This window comes from Myotis nattereri (assembly GCF_964212035.1).
Source record: "Myotis nattereri genome assembly, chromosome: 8".
NCBI classification, from domain to species: Eukaryota; Metazoa; Chordata; class Mammalia; order Chiroptera; family Vespertilionidae; genus Myotis; species Myotis nattereri.
Window position 1 is genome coordinate 92,866,779 of NC_138083.1, and position 14,256 is coordinate 92,881,034.

The window sequence follows — 14,256 nt, forward strand, 5'->3', positions numbered from 1 at the left end:
TTCCTTTTTTTTTCCCTACCTCAAAGAAGAAAAATAGTCAACATGTATTTGAGCCAGCTACTGACAATGAACTATTTTAAGTCCTTAAATTCATTTATGGCTAATATAAATGTGCCAGGAGACAGACTTCTGAACAGAATTTGGAAGTACAATTTATTCTGTATTTTAATTTTTATTGTAAATAAAATATAAAATCTAGTGTGTATCAATCACTAAATAAAAGTAACTCACAGGAAACTCCAAATAGGAACTAATGCCCCTAGAGAAAAAATACAAAATTGGAATAATTCAACTTCCATCATTCTGAGAATAGACTCCATGTCCCTTAGCCCATCCTGTGCTCTCTCGCAGTCTGGGACCCCTGGGGGGACCCGATGCTGATTGTAATACCTTGCACAGAACCAGCTTGGGAAGGTGAGCCTCAGTGGCAACCTGCATCTGGTGCTGTGCGTGGCCTGGCCCACAGACTAATCAGGGTCAAGTTCATGCCAATGGCAGGAGGCAAAGGTGTCAGTTCAAATACATGTGTGTGTGTGCACATGCACACACACACACACACACAGAATACATGATGATATGGGATATTTATATGTATCACCAAATTTGAGCTGGGACACACAATCTTGGGTCCCCATTATTGCTCATCATAACGACCATGACACTTGGGGCAGCATGTGCAGCATTCTCCTGCACATTTGTAAAAAAAGGAAAATAATGAGTGAAAATATGTAAGAGATTTATAGAGAGAGAGAGAGAGAGAGAGAGCGCAGGAGGAGCAGGAGGCAACCAATCAATGTGCCTCTCTCACATCGATGTCTCTCTCTTTCTCTCCCCGCCCCCACTCTCTCTAAAAATCAATGGAAAAAGTATCCTCAGGTGAGGATTAGAAAAAACAAAAAACAAAGAGACTTCTCCTTAAGGGATACACAGTGTAGAGGTGCAGTGTCATGATTCCCACCTCTCAAATGGTTCAGAAAAAAATGACGTGCACATGTGTGTGTGTTCTGTAGTTAGTGTGCCAGCAGAGCGAGGGAGCACAAAGCAAATGCGGTAAAACGTTAACAACTGGTCCAGCGTGGCCCAGGGATCACAGGGGCTCACTTTACTAGTCTTGCCAATTTTCTGAATGGTTGAAATTTACAAAGTAAGGAAGAGAGGAAGGAAGGAAATGGTACTCACCAGCTGCTTGACTCTCACTGCCTGTGGGAGAGCAGCAGGCTGGGAAAGGACGGGTCCCGGCTGTGCGAGTGTGATCTGGACCGGAGCGCCCATGACAGGGCTCTCAGAGGTGGTCCCAGCAGAAGTAACGACAGTTTTCACAGACGGAAGACAGATAGCTGGTGAAGGTTCTCCCAGAGTTACTGACGGGAGGGGCAGTGTCCCCCCTGCTCCGGAGACCACCGGCTTCTCGGGTGGAAGCGAGACTGCTGCCACTGTGCTCTGTACAGAGGTCACAAGCGGTCTTGGCGTCTGAAGCACGACAGCTCCAGCTGTTGCTCCTCCTGCTATAGCAGCTGGACCCACAGAATGAAGTGTCACCACTCCAGCGTTTGCTCCCCCAGGGCCAACAAAGGAACTCAGACTTTGCACGGACGCCGTTTGGGGTGTGGCTGCTCCAGAAACGACCAGGGCCCGTTCAGCCGGGACTGAGGAGTCGGCTGCTGTCACCACAGCGGTCACCGGAGTGGTAGCAACGACAGCCTCCCCGGAGGTCTGCTGAACACACTGCTGGATGAAGCTCTGCGTGCTGGGCAGGAGCTGGCGCAAGGCACTCACACTTTTCTAGAAGCAGGGAAGGGGAAAACACCAACCACTAAGGAGATCAGTGACTAGTAACATAAAAACACTTTGTATTTCATATCTTTACAACATAAAATAATCCAAAAGTACATCAACTTTTCAGTTGAGGAAATCTGAAATCACTTATTTATGTCTGTCAATATCCAAGATTTAATTTATTTCAAATGAAAAGTACTTTATTTTTCAAAATGAAATGATTATGTCAGTCTCAAACTTTTAAATACTGAACATCAATTTTTATTCTGCCAAACCAGGCTCTTATTGTCAAAGTTATTGTTCTCCATTAAAATTCTGTTTAATACATCTTAGAGAAGAATATGCTACTAACAAAATAAGTTAACTTTTTAAAATAGCCTTTCCAGCCCAGCCAGCATGGTTCAGTGGTTGAGCACTGACCTATGACCAAAGGGTCATTCATGGTACATGCCTGGGTTGCAGGCTCAAAAAGCAGTCGATCAATGGTTCTCTCTCATCACTGATGTTTCTCTCTCTCTCCCTCTCCCTTCCTCTCTGAAATTGAAAAAAAAAAAAAAAATTGGCATTCTGCTGTTAATTTCTAAGAGAATGTGAGTCATTAGGAAAGAGCAGAAGGCCCTACTTTTGTAAATGTCAAGAATTTTGCACATACAAGCATTAAATAACATAATCAAGTTATATTCATGACTCAGATGGTCCTTCAGTTTTCCCAGTGTGTTCCAAACCAAAGAATATGAACTAGCAACATGAGTTACAGGTTACAAACTGAGAGGCCTCTCCTACATTGCTAGTTACCTTCGCCTTAAGTTGGTAGCATGCTGAAATATTTGGGTTTTAAATTACATTAAAAGTAATCTAAAACCAAGGATTTTTTCAAAGTAATAAATAGGTAACTCTACCTTAAGAAAAGGGACTAGGTGAGGCTGGGGTGAAGACTTGAGCTCAACATACAGTTGTCTAGTAAATTCCTCTGCTTCGATTTTTGCATCCTGAGGACAAGGGAAAGAAAAACATGTTTAAGTCTACAAATATTTTAAAGCAGGAACAACATGTAATTCGTGATTGTAAACATAACAAGCTCTGAACAGTGGTAAGTCCATCATTCAATGGAGGCATTTTTTTCATGTCACTTGTGAAATGAGTAATCGTAAACAGTGGACATGTTTGTTCATGCAAGGATGGTCCCAGTAAGCAAAATCAGACTAGAGCAGTCTGAGTGGAGCTACTGCACCACAGGCTGTTCAGAGCCTGACGAAGTGGACAGGAGTCCTGCATTTCTTAGGGTGGAGAATAGGAAGTTATTTGGTTTGGGGGACTGGAGGTTTTTTGTTTTGGTTTTTCAATTTTGAAATTACCTTCATCAGGATACACTATTTTTAGAATACGGGGAGGCTGTAATAACAGATATACAATTGTTCCAAAGGACTTAGGAAGCCTTCCATACTGCCCTACATTCCAAGCATTTCAGGGGTCTATGAGGTCTAAATTATTTTCATATTAATACTAAAAAGGTTTTTTTTTTGGCCTGTTTCACTGTGCTGAGATTTGCACTGATGGTATAGAAGCATCAGTAGGTAAAATTGCTGGCAAGAAGACAATGGCAACAAATTGAAAGAGATGTCATCATATTCTATATCACCAGGCACTTGGGGTAAAAAAAAAAAATAGAGCCAGTTTCCTCTTTAAATGTCCTCAATGAAGCAGTAAAAATTCATTTGACTAAATATAAACCCTTCAGTAGACATCTTTTTAATATTGTGTGTTAAGTAATGTGAGCCACACAGAACATTTCTACTACAGACCAAATCAAGATGCTCAAGGAAGAACAGCCTGTGATGGAGATGCTGGTGAACCAGTATCAGGTAAGACCCTCTCAACATCACAGGGAACTCCCCAGGTACCTATCTGAGGGACATCTATTCCTGTTTACGGATATCAAAGACTCCTCGAGGGTGAGAAGCCACTGACACCAAAGAGAGACAGCTATCCCAAGACACCGACAAAGCTTTATCGTTATGGATTGATACTGGCCTCAGAACCCATTTTGTTTTACTGTTTTTACCTAAAATACTAATGATATGAGTCATAATAATTGTTATACTTGTTCTTTGGGTTTTTCTATATAGTCCAGCTATTTCTGACTATTGGACATGTATCACTGTTAATATTCTTCTCATGGTTTATGTAAATGTTATACTAGAAGCCATATACAGAAAAATAAAACAGAAGGTAAATAAAACCTCAAATCATGATAGTTCATAGGATAAAAATGATCTAAGACTATTTTCTCACAATGAAGGTCATAAGACCTGACTACCTTCCATTAACTTGCTCTTCCCTTTTTTGGGAAAAATACCCCCTCAACTCAGGCCCTATGGTTACAGCACTGCCCCACCCCAATGGTCAGCAGGCAACACTGATGCTGAGGCCTCCCAAAGCTGCGAGAGCACACTATCCGACTAAAATTTTGGTCTTCCAGGCATCCTTCCAATTGATTTATGATCAAAAAGGGCAAGTACGGACAAAAAGAAGGGGTGTTCTATGGGAAGGAACCTCACAGGGTGATCTGATCATAAAAGCCTAACTGGGCAGCTCATGGGCAGTCATGCCCAGGCCCGAGCTTTAGTGGAAAGTGTAAGCCAGCTCTGTCCAGTGCTCTGGGGCATGTATATAACAAACCTTCGAAACACCAGAGGTGGAACCCCGGAAGGGGTATTAACCCTCAAAAGAGCACACAATCTTGTCAACTCTCCTGTATCCAACTCCTGACTTGCTTTTCCCCACTCCCATGTCATCTTCCATGTCCCCTCCTTCATTTCAAACGCAGACACAGAGATGCAAAGCTGTTACTCTCAGAGCATTTGGGATCTTGCTTCTCAGTATACGTATGTCAGCAGTTTGGTTCAAATAAACTCTTATGAAAATAAAAATCCAAAATTATATTGTTATATTCTCCACATATTTCTTAAACAGTTAATAAGCTAATTTCCACATTCATCCACTTTGTAGCATATCTGAGCATTTTACCTGAAAGAGGATAGAAGAAACAATTTGGTGGCTAAAAGACACGGCATCTTGGCACTTAACATAAACCTCAAAGATCATCACATCTACTCTGCTCGTCTCAGAGAAGGAAGCTGAGGCATAAGGAAGTTAATTTATTCCCATAGGTCCCCAAGTTTGTTGTTTGGACATACAGAACTGAATTTTCCTCTTTATTTATTTATTTTTTTTAATATATTTTATTGATTTTTTTACAGAGAGGAAGGGAGAGAGATAGAGTTAGAAACATCGATGAGAGAGAAACATCGATCAGCTGCCTCCTGCACATCTCCTACTGGGGATATGCCCGCAACCCAGGTACATGCCCTTGACCAGAATCGAACCTGGGACCTTTCAGTCCGCAGGCCGACGCTCTATCCACTGAGCCAAACCGGTTTCGGCTGAATTTTCCTCTTTAATAGCCCGGCTTTTGGCATTTACAATTCTCACAACTTTTTATTTGACAAAGTCAACCTTCTCTCCAAGTCCCCTTCTGGCTAAGGGAAGAAGACTGACACAGATAAAGCAGTGTATACTACAATAGACTGGCCTGAGACTTACAATCACCACAAAGCTTTCAAGCAGCAAAAGCAAAGTTTATGTAAAAACCCATTTAAAAGAAACTTCATTTAAAAACAGTTATTTCCCATTTAAAAGACGTTCTATGGATCTTACAGAGCTTGCAAGGCTTCATTGCACTGACTTACCAAAAGTTGTCCCACCAGCTTCTTGACATTCTGCCCCATCTCTGGGGACTGTGATCCACTACATGCTAGTTTTATTAACATCGCCAGAAAGTTCTTACATTTCTTCACATTTTCTAGCATCGCCTAAACATGGAAATAGAAACAAGCACTCAGAAGAGAGTTCAAACTTTTCTGAAGAGCTGCACTGATGGAAGGTGCAGTGAGAGCTTACCGGAGTAAGGTTGACCAGAGCAGCTGCTGAGTTCCCTGCTTTGAGGGTGGGCTCACTAGAGGGTGCGTGTGATGCTCCCAAACTTGAAGGCTGCAGGGTAGTTACAGTATTCGACGGCTTCACAGGAGTGACTGTGACAACAGTGGCTGGCACAGCCACAGACTGAAATTAAAAGGAGCATATGTTTAGCTATGCATCACTATGATAGGCATCATAGTGGGTGCCACATTTCACTTACCAGACTATACAGATGGACTTGAAATCTTTGCTTTTATGCTATGTAACAGCTACAAAAGCTCTGGACTCTAGTAGATCTGGGATTCAGTCTCACCTACCTTCTTTTCATTGACACCTACTGAGCATTGACCTCAGGCAAGTTCTTTACTCCTGCTAACTCTCTGATTCTGTCTATAAAAAAAACAGGAATAGCAATGCTACCCACTACTTTAGGGTTCTTTTTGAAATACAGTGCCAAGCACAAAGTCCTCACAAAATATTAATACTTCTCTAAAAAGGATTGGAAATAGTAAGCCTTTATATAGAAATATACAATTTCCTGTTCTGTAATTCTCTGCTTTTTCATAAGCATAAAGCAGAGAGATTTACTGGCCATTTTATCCTATATAAAACCCTAATATGCAAATTGACCAAACAGCAGAATGACCAGCGGAATGACGGGTCACTATGACACGCACTGACCACCAGGGGGCAGACGTTCAGCACAGGAGTCTGCTCCCCCGAAAGGGAGGTGACCAGTGGCGTTGATGGGGGGGGGGGGGGCAGGGCCAGCTGGCCAGGGGCCCCACAGATGGTTCTGATGGCCAGCCAGGCCTAAGGACCCTACCCTATATATTGGGAACAGTCTCTTAGATTTAAAAATTAAAACCTGGCAAGGTTACTCTAACACTGAAAAAACAGGATGATACACTGATAACATTCATGGACTCTGGTTTGCACATGTTGTGGTCAGCCCTGATTCTGACACTTATAACTGTGTGACAAAGCCAATCACTTAACTTCTCTCTGCTTCAGTTTTTCCACCCATAAGATGGGGAAAATGATACTACTCCTCAGAAGGATCAGGTTATGTATTACTTTTTATAATCAGGGCAAAAAAATGTAGCTGCCCGTACAACAGCAAGATGCCTTTCACCTGTATGAAAAGTATGGTCACTGGTGCATGCAGCATCCCAGATTGCGAGAGAGACAGCTGACTGCCGGTTTAGGCCCGACACCCCCCAAGGGGTCCCAGATTGTGAGAGGATGCAGGCCAAGCTGAGGGGACGAATTTCGTGCACTGGGCCTCTAGTATTCAGGTAAGCTGCTTTTATGTAGACCATAAGAGTAAGAAGCATTACAAACATTATGAAAATGACATCTTATTTTCACACTGAAAAGAATTTCAGTTGCTTCTTCTACCCTCCACTGAAATGAGGTGTGATTATAGCACCATCTGCAGGATAAAAAGTTTCATACAAGAAATCAAAGTCAGGTTGTAATTTAGAAAACTATATTGAGATAAAGCAACAAACTTATTTTAAGGATAGTCACTAAAAGTTACAGAATATGAGTAAAGTTTGAGGGTAGAGAGAGAATAATATTTACAATTCACACATAAAACTGAACACTGAACCTTCATTCTAATTTAAATGCTTGTCTTCTATCTGCATACAGCACCCGCTTCTGGACACTTGGAGACACGGCAATTTGATGCATTTGTGTTAATTTAAAATATTCAAGTAAAGTTGATATTCTAAGAATCTACACCACTGATGGCGAACCTTTTGAGCTCGGCGTGTCAGCATTTTGAAAAACCCTAACTTAACTCTGGTGCCGTGTCACATATAGGAATTTTTTTATCTTTGCAACCATAGTAAAACAAAGACTTATATTTTTGATATTTATTTTATATATTTAAATGCCATTTAACAAAGAAAAATCAACCCAAAAAATGAGTTCGCGTGTCAGAGGTGTCATAGGTTCGCCATCACTGATCTACACCATGTTTATCTTGTGTTTCCCATACCTCCAACAGTTACCAGTTTGATACATGTCATCATACATCACTAAATTGCTCTCTTCAGTGTCACACAGTCAGCAACTTATACATCTGGCAGAAAATCCTATATAATAGCCCTGACCGGTTTGGCTCAGTGGATAGAGCATCAGCCTGCAGACTGAGGGATCCCAGGTTCGATTCCAGTCAAGGGCATGCACCTTGGTTGCGGGCACATACCCAGTAGGGAGTGTGCTGGAGGCAGCTGATCAATGTTTCTCTCTCATCAATGTTTCTCTCTATCCCTCTCCTTTCCTCTCTGTAAAAAATCAATAAAATATATATATATTTTAAAATCCTACATAATAAAAGGCTAATATGCAAATTGTCCCCTCAACCGGGAGTTCAACCAGGGGGCAGGGCCGGCTGGCCAACTGCCCATGGCCCCATCCCCCGGCCGGGCCGGCCCGGCCCTATGGGTCCTGACCCCACCCGTGCAGGAATTCATGCTCCGGGCCTCCAGCAGCTAAATAATAAAGAAATACGGAAGAATAACAGGGCACACATGGCCACCCGTCTGTCACACTTACTTGTACTAAGGAAGGCTTTGTAACAGTGGTTACCACAGTAGCTCCCATTTGTGCCAATGGTTTAACAGGTGCCACAGCCACTTTCTTGATTAACTGTGAATTAGAATTCTGGGGGTTGGAGAGATAATACAGAGTCATCAGCATTAGTAATTTAAAATTAATCAGGCCCTAGCTGGTTTGGCTCAATGGACAGAGCGTTAGTCTGCGGACTGAAGGGTCCCAGGTTCAATTCCAGTCAAGGGCACATGCCTGGGTTGCGGGCTTGATCCCCATTAGGGGACGTGCAAGAGGCAGCCAATCAATGATTCTCTCTCATCATTGATGTTTCTATCTCTCTTTCCCTCTCCCTTCTCTCTGAAATCAATAAAGATATCTTTTAAAAAAAAAATTTTAAAAAAAATCAATCAGTACTGGGGCAAATATAAAAACACTTTACCATAGCAGACTTCTTCGTTGCACTTAGCTTTCTAACTTTATAAATGCTATGCACATTCTCTACTATGAACTTAACTGGTCAATCAACCAGTTGATATTTCATATACCTAAGGAGGCAAGTGATTTAACAAATAAGTATCAAATTACTTCAGGATAAATTTCCAAACTCGACAGTATGGCGTATATAGAAAACGTGGATTCTTTTTTTTTTTTTTTTTTTTAATATATTTTATTGATTTTTTACAGAGAAGAAGGGAGAGGGACAGAAAGTCAGAAACATCGATGAGAGAGATCGATCAGCTGCCTCCTGCACGCCCCACAGTGGGGACGTGCCCGCAACCAAGGCACACGCCCCCGACCGGAATCGAACCCGGGACCCCTGAATCCGCAGGCCGACGCTCCGTCCACTGAGCCAAACCGGTTCGGCGTAAAACGTGGATTCTTATTTGCTATCATTGATAGAAAAAAATCTTGCTAATCTATCTTCTCAACCCACTGCAGTTAGATACAGCAAACTGGAAAGGGAAGGAGTAGCTATCACTGGCAGATACAGTTAACAGAGAAAAGGACTGGTTGAAAACCCAGAATCAAATTAGAAGAGTAAAAAAAATGGGGGTGGGGGAGATTTAAATTGGCAGAGAATAACATTACCACAGAAAACAGTGCAATCTTTCTTTAGCATGAACCTGACTCGTCAAGAAAATGCTCTACTATATTCAGCATTTTCTATTTAATCAAAGAAAGATGCCCATATGCATGTGTATATGTATATTTTAACTCAGGCACACAAAGTAAGCTGCAGGTACCCAGAAAGATCATCATGTATGTAAAATAAATCGGTTCTGTACAACGCCAAGGTGATAAAATACTGCATTAAATTTCTGAATTTCTTAAAGGTAATTTCTATAAGCTATGGATAAAAGTGAATACTAAACTGTAGTCTTAATATTTTGCTATAAATTAAAATTGAAGCAGAATGGCTTTCTTTCCTTTAAAGATACAAACAGCCCATTGAACAGTCCCTTAAGGACTACAAAATCTTTGAGTATGAAGACTGAATTTTTATTGTTTTAGCAATCAGCAAATGACAAAACCAAGATACCTGATAAAGAAAATGAAAAAAGAAAAAAAGAGTTAAGGTACGTTACCGGCATTGCACAGATTTTGACTGTTTGAGGATTCGTTGGTAGCGCCGGCCTTGAAATTATGGTACTTGTAGTCTCGGCTCTTGTTACAGGTTGCTGAGGAGATACCAACATCAACTGACCACTGTTACTTTTGATCAAAACTGTTCCTATATTGAAAAAGAAAAAAAAATTGATGTAGCTGATAAATGAAGCATAATCATCAGCTATTTCTTCTCCTATTTCTTTCAGTAATGTAAATGGTCTGAAAAAGTGATTAGTACATACTGAATTCCATATCTACTAGTCTCTATATATAAAAACCTAAGCTACCAGAATGCTGGAACAACAACCGGAACAACCAATCGCTATGACACGCACTGACCACCAGGGGGCAGATGCTCAACACAGGAGCTGCCCCCTGGTGGTCAGTGCACTCCCACAGCCAACCTCCTGCAGCTGGCCAACCTCCCCTGGTCCCTCCCCACAGCCAGTCAACCTCCTGTGGTCCCTCCCTCCTCCCCACCCTGCTGTCCGGCAGGACCAGGCCGGCGGCAGGAAGGCCCCAATTGGCCCTGGTCACTGGCCAGGCCTAGGGACCCAACCCGTGCACAAATTTTGTGCACCGGACCTCTAGTTATATAAAATATAAAAATGTTTTTACTCAAACCTACTTAAAAGTCTAAGTATATGGCTGAAACCTTTCTGGAGGAGGCAAATACTTTTTTCTTCATGACATGAAACTATAAAGCTACAGTGAGTAAGGTGCCATGAGTAAGAAGGCATGGTAAGACTATACAAACTGACTAATGGAACAAAACAGAGAAGCCCAGAATGGACTCATACAGTTATGTAATGTCGAATTTTCCTAAGAGGCCCTGCAGATCAGTGAGGAAAAGAGACTGACTATTCAATAAACAGGACCAGGTCCATGCGCTATCTACATGGAAAAGACGGAAAGCTTCACACCATCCACAAAAACCACTCAAGGGTAAAAAAGAAAAACTTTTTAAACTCTTAATGTAGAAAATTATCATTCTTAACTTGGACTAAGAATTTAATTATATAATGTTTGATACATCTGACTATATCAAAAGAGCTTTTGTTTAGCAAAAGGCCACCAGTAAAAAGACAAACCACAAGATGAGAGAAATTTTTAGTTCACATATATTAAAAGGACGAATGTCCAAAATAACAGGTGCCAATGACAGGGAAAGGTAAATTAAGACCACAGTGAGATATCAACTTATATTTACCAGATAGGCAAAAATTAAGAAGTCTAAAAGCATTTGCTCATTTCATGTCTCTGTCATATTTTGGTAATTCTCGTGATATTTCAAAAATTTTCATGATTGTATTTATTATGATGCTCTGTAATCAGGATTCTTTAATTTCCTGTAATTGTTTTGGGGTATCACAACAATGCCCATATAAGATAGCAAACTCAATAAATGCCGTATGCTCTAACTACTCCACTAACTGGCAAGCAATTTCCCCATCTCTATCCCTTTCCCCAAGACACAACAATATTGAAATTAATAGTTATTAATATTAACCCTACAATGGTCTCTCACTGTTCAAGTGAAAGGAAGAATCCCTCATCTCTCATTTTAAATCAAAAGCTAGAAATGATTAAGAGAAAGACAGGTCAAAGGCTGAGACGAGCTGAAAATTAGGCTTCGTGCACCAAACAGTTAATAATGCAAAGGAAAAACCCTTGAAGAAAATTAAAAATACTACTCCAGTGAACACATGAATCATAAGAAAGAAGAAAGTTTTAGTGGTCTGGGTATTAGGTCAAACCAGTCACACCATTCTCTTTAGCCGAAACCTAATCCAGAGTAAGGCCCTAACCCTTTTCAATTCTACAAAGGCCGACAGAAGTGAGGAAGCTGCAGACGAAAAGTCCGAAGCGAGCAGAGGTTGGTTCCTGAGGCTTAAAAAAAGGAGCGGTCTCCATAACAAACGGAGAAGAGATCTAGCTAAGACAATTAATGAAGGTGATTCAGGTGAAACAGGTGTGCAATGTCGACACAACGGCCTTACTTTGAAAGATGCCATGTAGGACTTTCACAGCTGGACAGAAGTTAATGCCTGGTTTCAACTCTTCAAAGGACAGCTTGTCTCCCTTCTTAGGGGCGAATGCAGCTAGTGACTTTATGATGAAGCCAATGCTACTCATTTACCATTCCAAACAACCTAGGGCCCTTAAGAATTACGCTAAATCTATTCTGCAGAACAAGAAGCCTGGATGACAGCACAAGTGTTTAAACACGCTTACTGAATACACTGAACCAACTCTTGAAACCTACTTCTCAGAAAAGACTCCTTTCAAAAGAATTACTGCTCATTGACAACACTCCTGGTCACCCAAGAGCCCTGGGGGAGATGCACAATGAGATTAATGTTGTTTTTGTGCCTGCTAACCCAACTTCCCTTCTGTAGCCCAGGGATCAAGGAGTAATTTCAACTTTCAAGTTTTATTATTTAGTAAAGAAATGTAGTTTGTAAGGCTATAGCTGCCATAGATAGTGATTCCTCCGACAGAGTAAATTGCAAATCTCCTGGAAAGGATTCCCCACCAACAACACTCTCCCCCACACCCTCACCAGAGCTGTCTGTCCATTCTCTCTGAGTCTGTCTCAATTTTGATTAAGTTCAATTAGATTCCACACGAGCAAAATCATATGGTATTTGTCGTTCTCCGACTAGCTGGTTTCACTTAGCATACTGTTCTCCATGTCCATCCATGCTTCCACAAAGGGTAAGATTGTCTTCCTTTTTATGGCGAGTAGGATCTACTCCATGTGTAAGTGGAGCACGGTTATGTTATCCACTCATGTACTGAGGGACTGTGGCTGCTTCAGTCCTGCTCTGGTAAATAACAGGCCCAGTGTGGCCCCCGCTGTCAGTCCTTGGTTACAAGGCTTCTCTCCAGCTGCTTATTCAGGATGGTTTTTCTAGACTTTAGTTGTAATTCAGGTTGGTCCTGGGAGGAGGTGAATGTAGCTTCCACCCAGTCTGCTGCCATCTTGGATCTTCCCATATTTACATATTATTTAAACCAGTTCTGATCATAGAGGAAATTCTAAAGAGAAATCAAATACTTAAAGTATACCATCAAATCTCATTTCTCCAACGTCGCCCTCTCCAACAATTCAGTTCTCAACCAAGTTGTTCACAGAAAAAATGTGTCAGTTGTCAACCAAAACTTCAGTTTTCGACCAGACAACCCTTTCATGCTTACACCTCAACATGATAAAAAGCATCTCTCAGGCAACAAAGGAGAAAATGCTTTTGTTGCTGGTGAAATCAGGATTAAAACATAAAGAGGCCATTACGAGTGCTAATGTTGCTTAGGCTGCGAAGATGCTCACCAAACAACCATCGCAGGGAACTGAACAGGTAGAAAACCTGTTGTTGACTGGCGTTGGATAAACTAAAAGCAATTCAGCCAATGCTGTCGGTGGTAGCATTTCAGAGGCAGTGAGATATGAAAATTTTGTTTAAGGCTAGTGGGGGTTAGTTTTTTACATTTAAGAAGTGTTTCTTTATAGATTAAACAGCACATTAGGCATGTGCATGTATATGAGAAAGGCTAAAACAGGGCAGTATTATGGGGGGGGAAATGATTCGGTCTTCAAACAAATCGCCTTCTGGAAGGAACGAATGAAGGTCGAAAACCCAGGTCCCACTATACTACCCCCTTAAAGTATAAGACTTCTATATAATTAAGGAAAGCATCCTTGAGTCATTAATTGCTAATGCTCAGTATGTAAAAGAAATGGTACAAGAATCATAACCTTGCAAAAACATTAGTGTCTCCATTTCACTCAGCTCTTGGTTACCTTCTTCTGCAGGGATGAGAACACAAGGTCAGCAAGAATCCCCACCAGCTGCCCCCAGAAGCCCCGCCCACCCGCTCTGGAGCTGACCACCACTAAAGGCAATTCATCTCCTCCCAGGAGCGCTTCTTCAGGCCACTGCATGCAGGTGTTGGGGCTACGTCCTTAGGCTGCGGCTCTGGCTTGCTGCTACCTAGCGCTGGCAAGTTCAGTGTATAAGAAGATTAGGCTCTAAAACTCTATAAATCACCTTTATCCCTGATACCAATGAGACATAACTGTACGCACACACCAAGTGGCAAGCACAGTGTTGTGGAGAGAGGACAGCAAAACAGATCTGGATTCAAAATCCCCCCCCCCCACCCCCCACACACACCTATGAGTTTTGCACGGGGCAAACTACCCTTAGGGAATGGTAACTTGCTACCTATTATGACCAACACACAAAAGAATATAAATAAATAATGCATAGAGAGTGCCTAGCCCTCCCTAGGTGACCAGTACACTCTCAATCAGTGATCAGTTCCCAC

General features: G+C 41.7%; 1 protein-coding gene across 1 annotated transcript in view; it reads right to left on the bottom strand.

Moving 5' to 3' along the window:
* TAF4B (TATA-box binding protein associated factor 4b) overlaps positions 1-14,256 on the bottom strand; it is a gene marked incomplete at its 5' end in the record, with an annotated part of 58,655 nt that overhangs the window by 43,311 nt on the left and 1,088 nt on the right. Inside the window, 6 exons of the mRNA XM_081097439.1 lie at positions 1,180-1,782; positions 2,676-2,765; positions 5,526-5,648; positions 5,737-5,898; positions 8,323-8,430; positions 9,906-10,051. Of these exons, the coding sequence (XP_080953565.1) occupies positions 1,180-1,782; positions 2,676-2,765; positions 5,526-5,648; positions 5,737-5,898; positions 8,323-8,430; positions 9,906-10,051 (1,232 nt within the window). The remainder of the gene's footprint in view (positions 1-1,179; positions 1,783-2,675; positions 2,766-5,525; positions 5,649-5,736; positions 5,899-8,322; positions 8,431-9,905; positions 10,052-14,256) is intronic.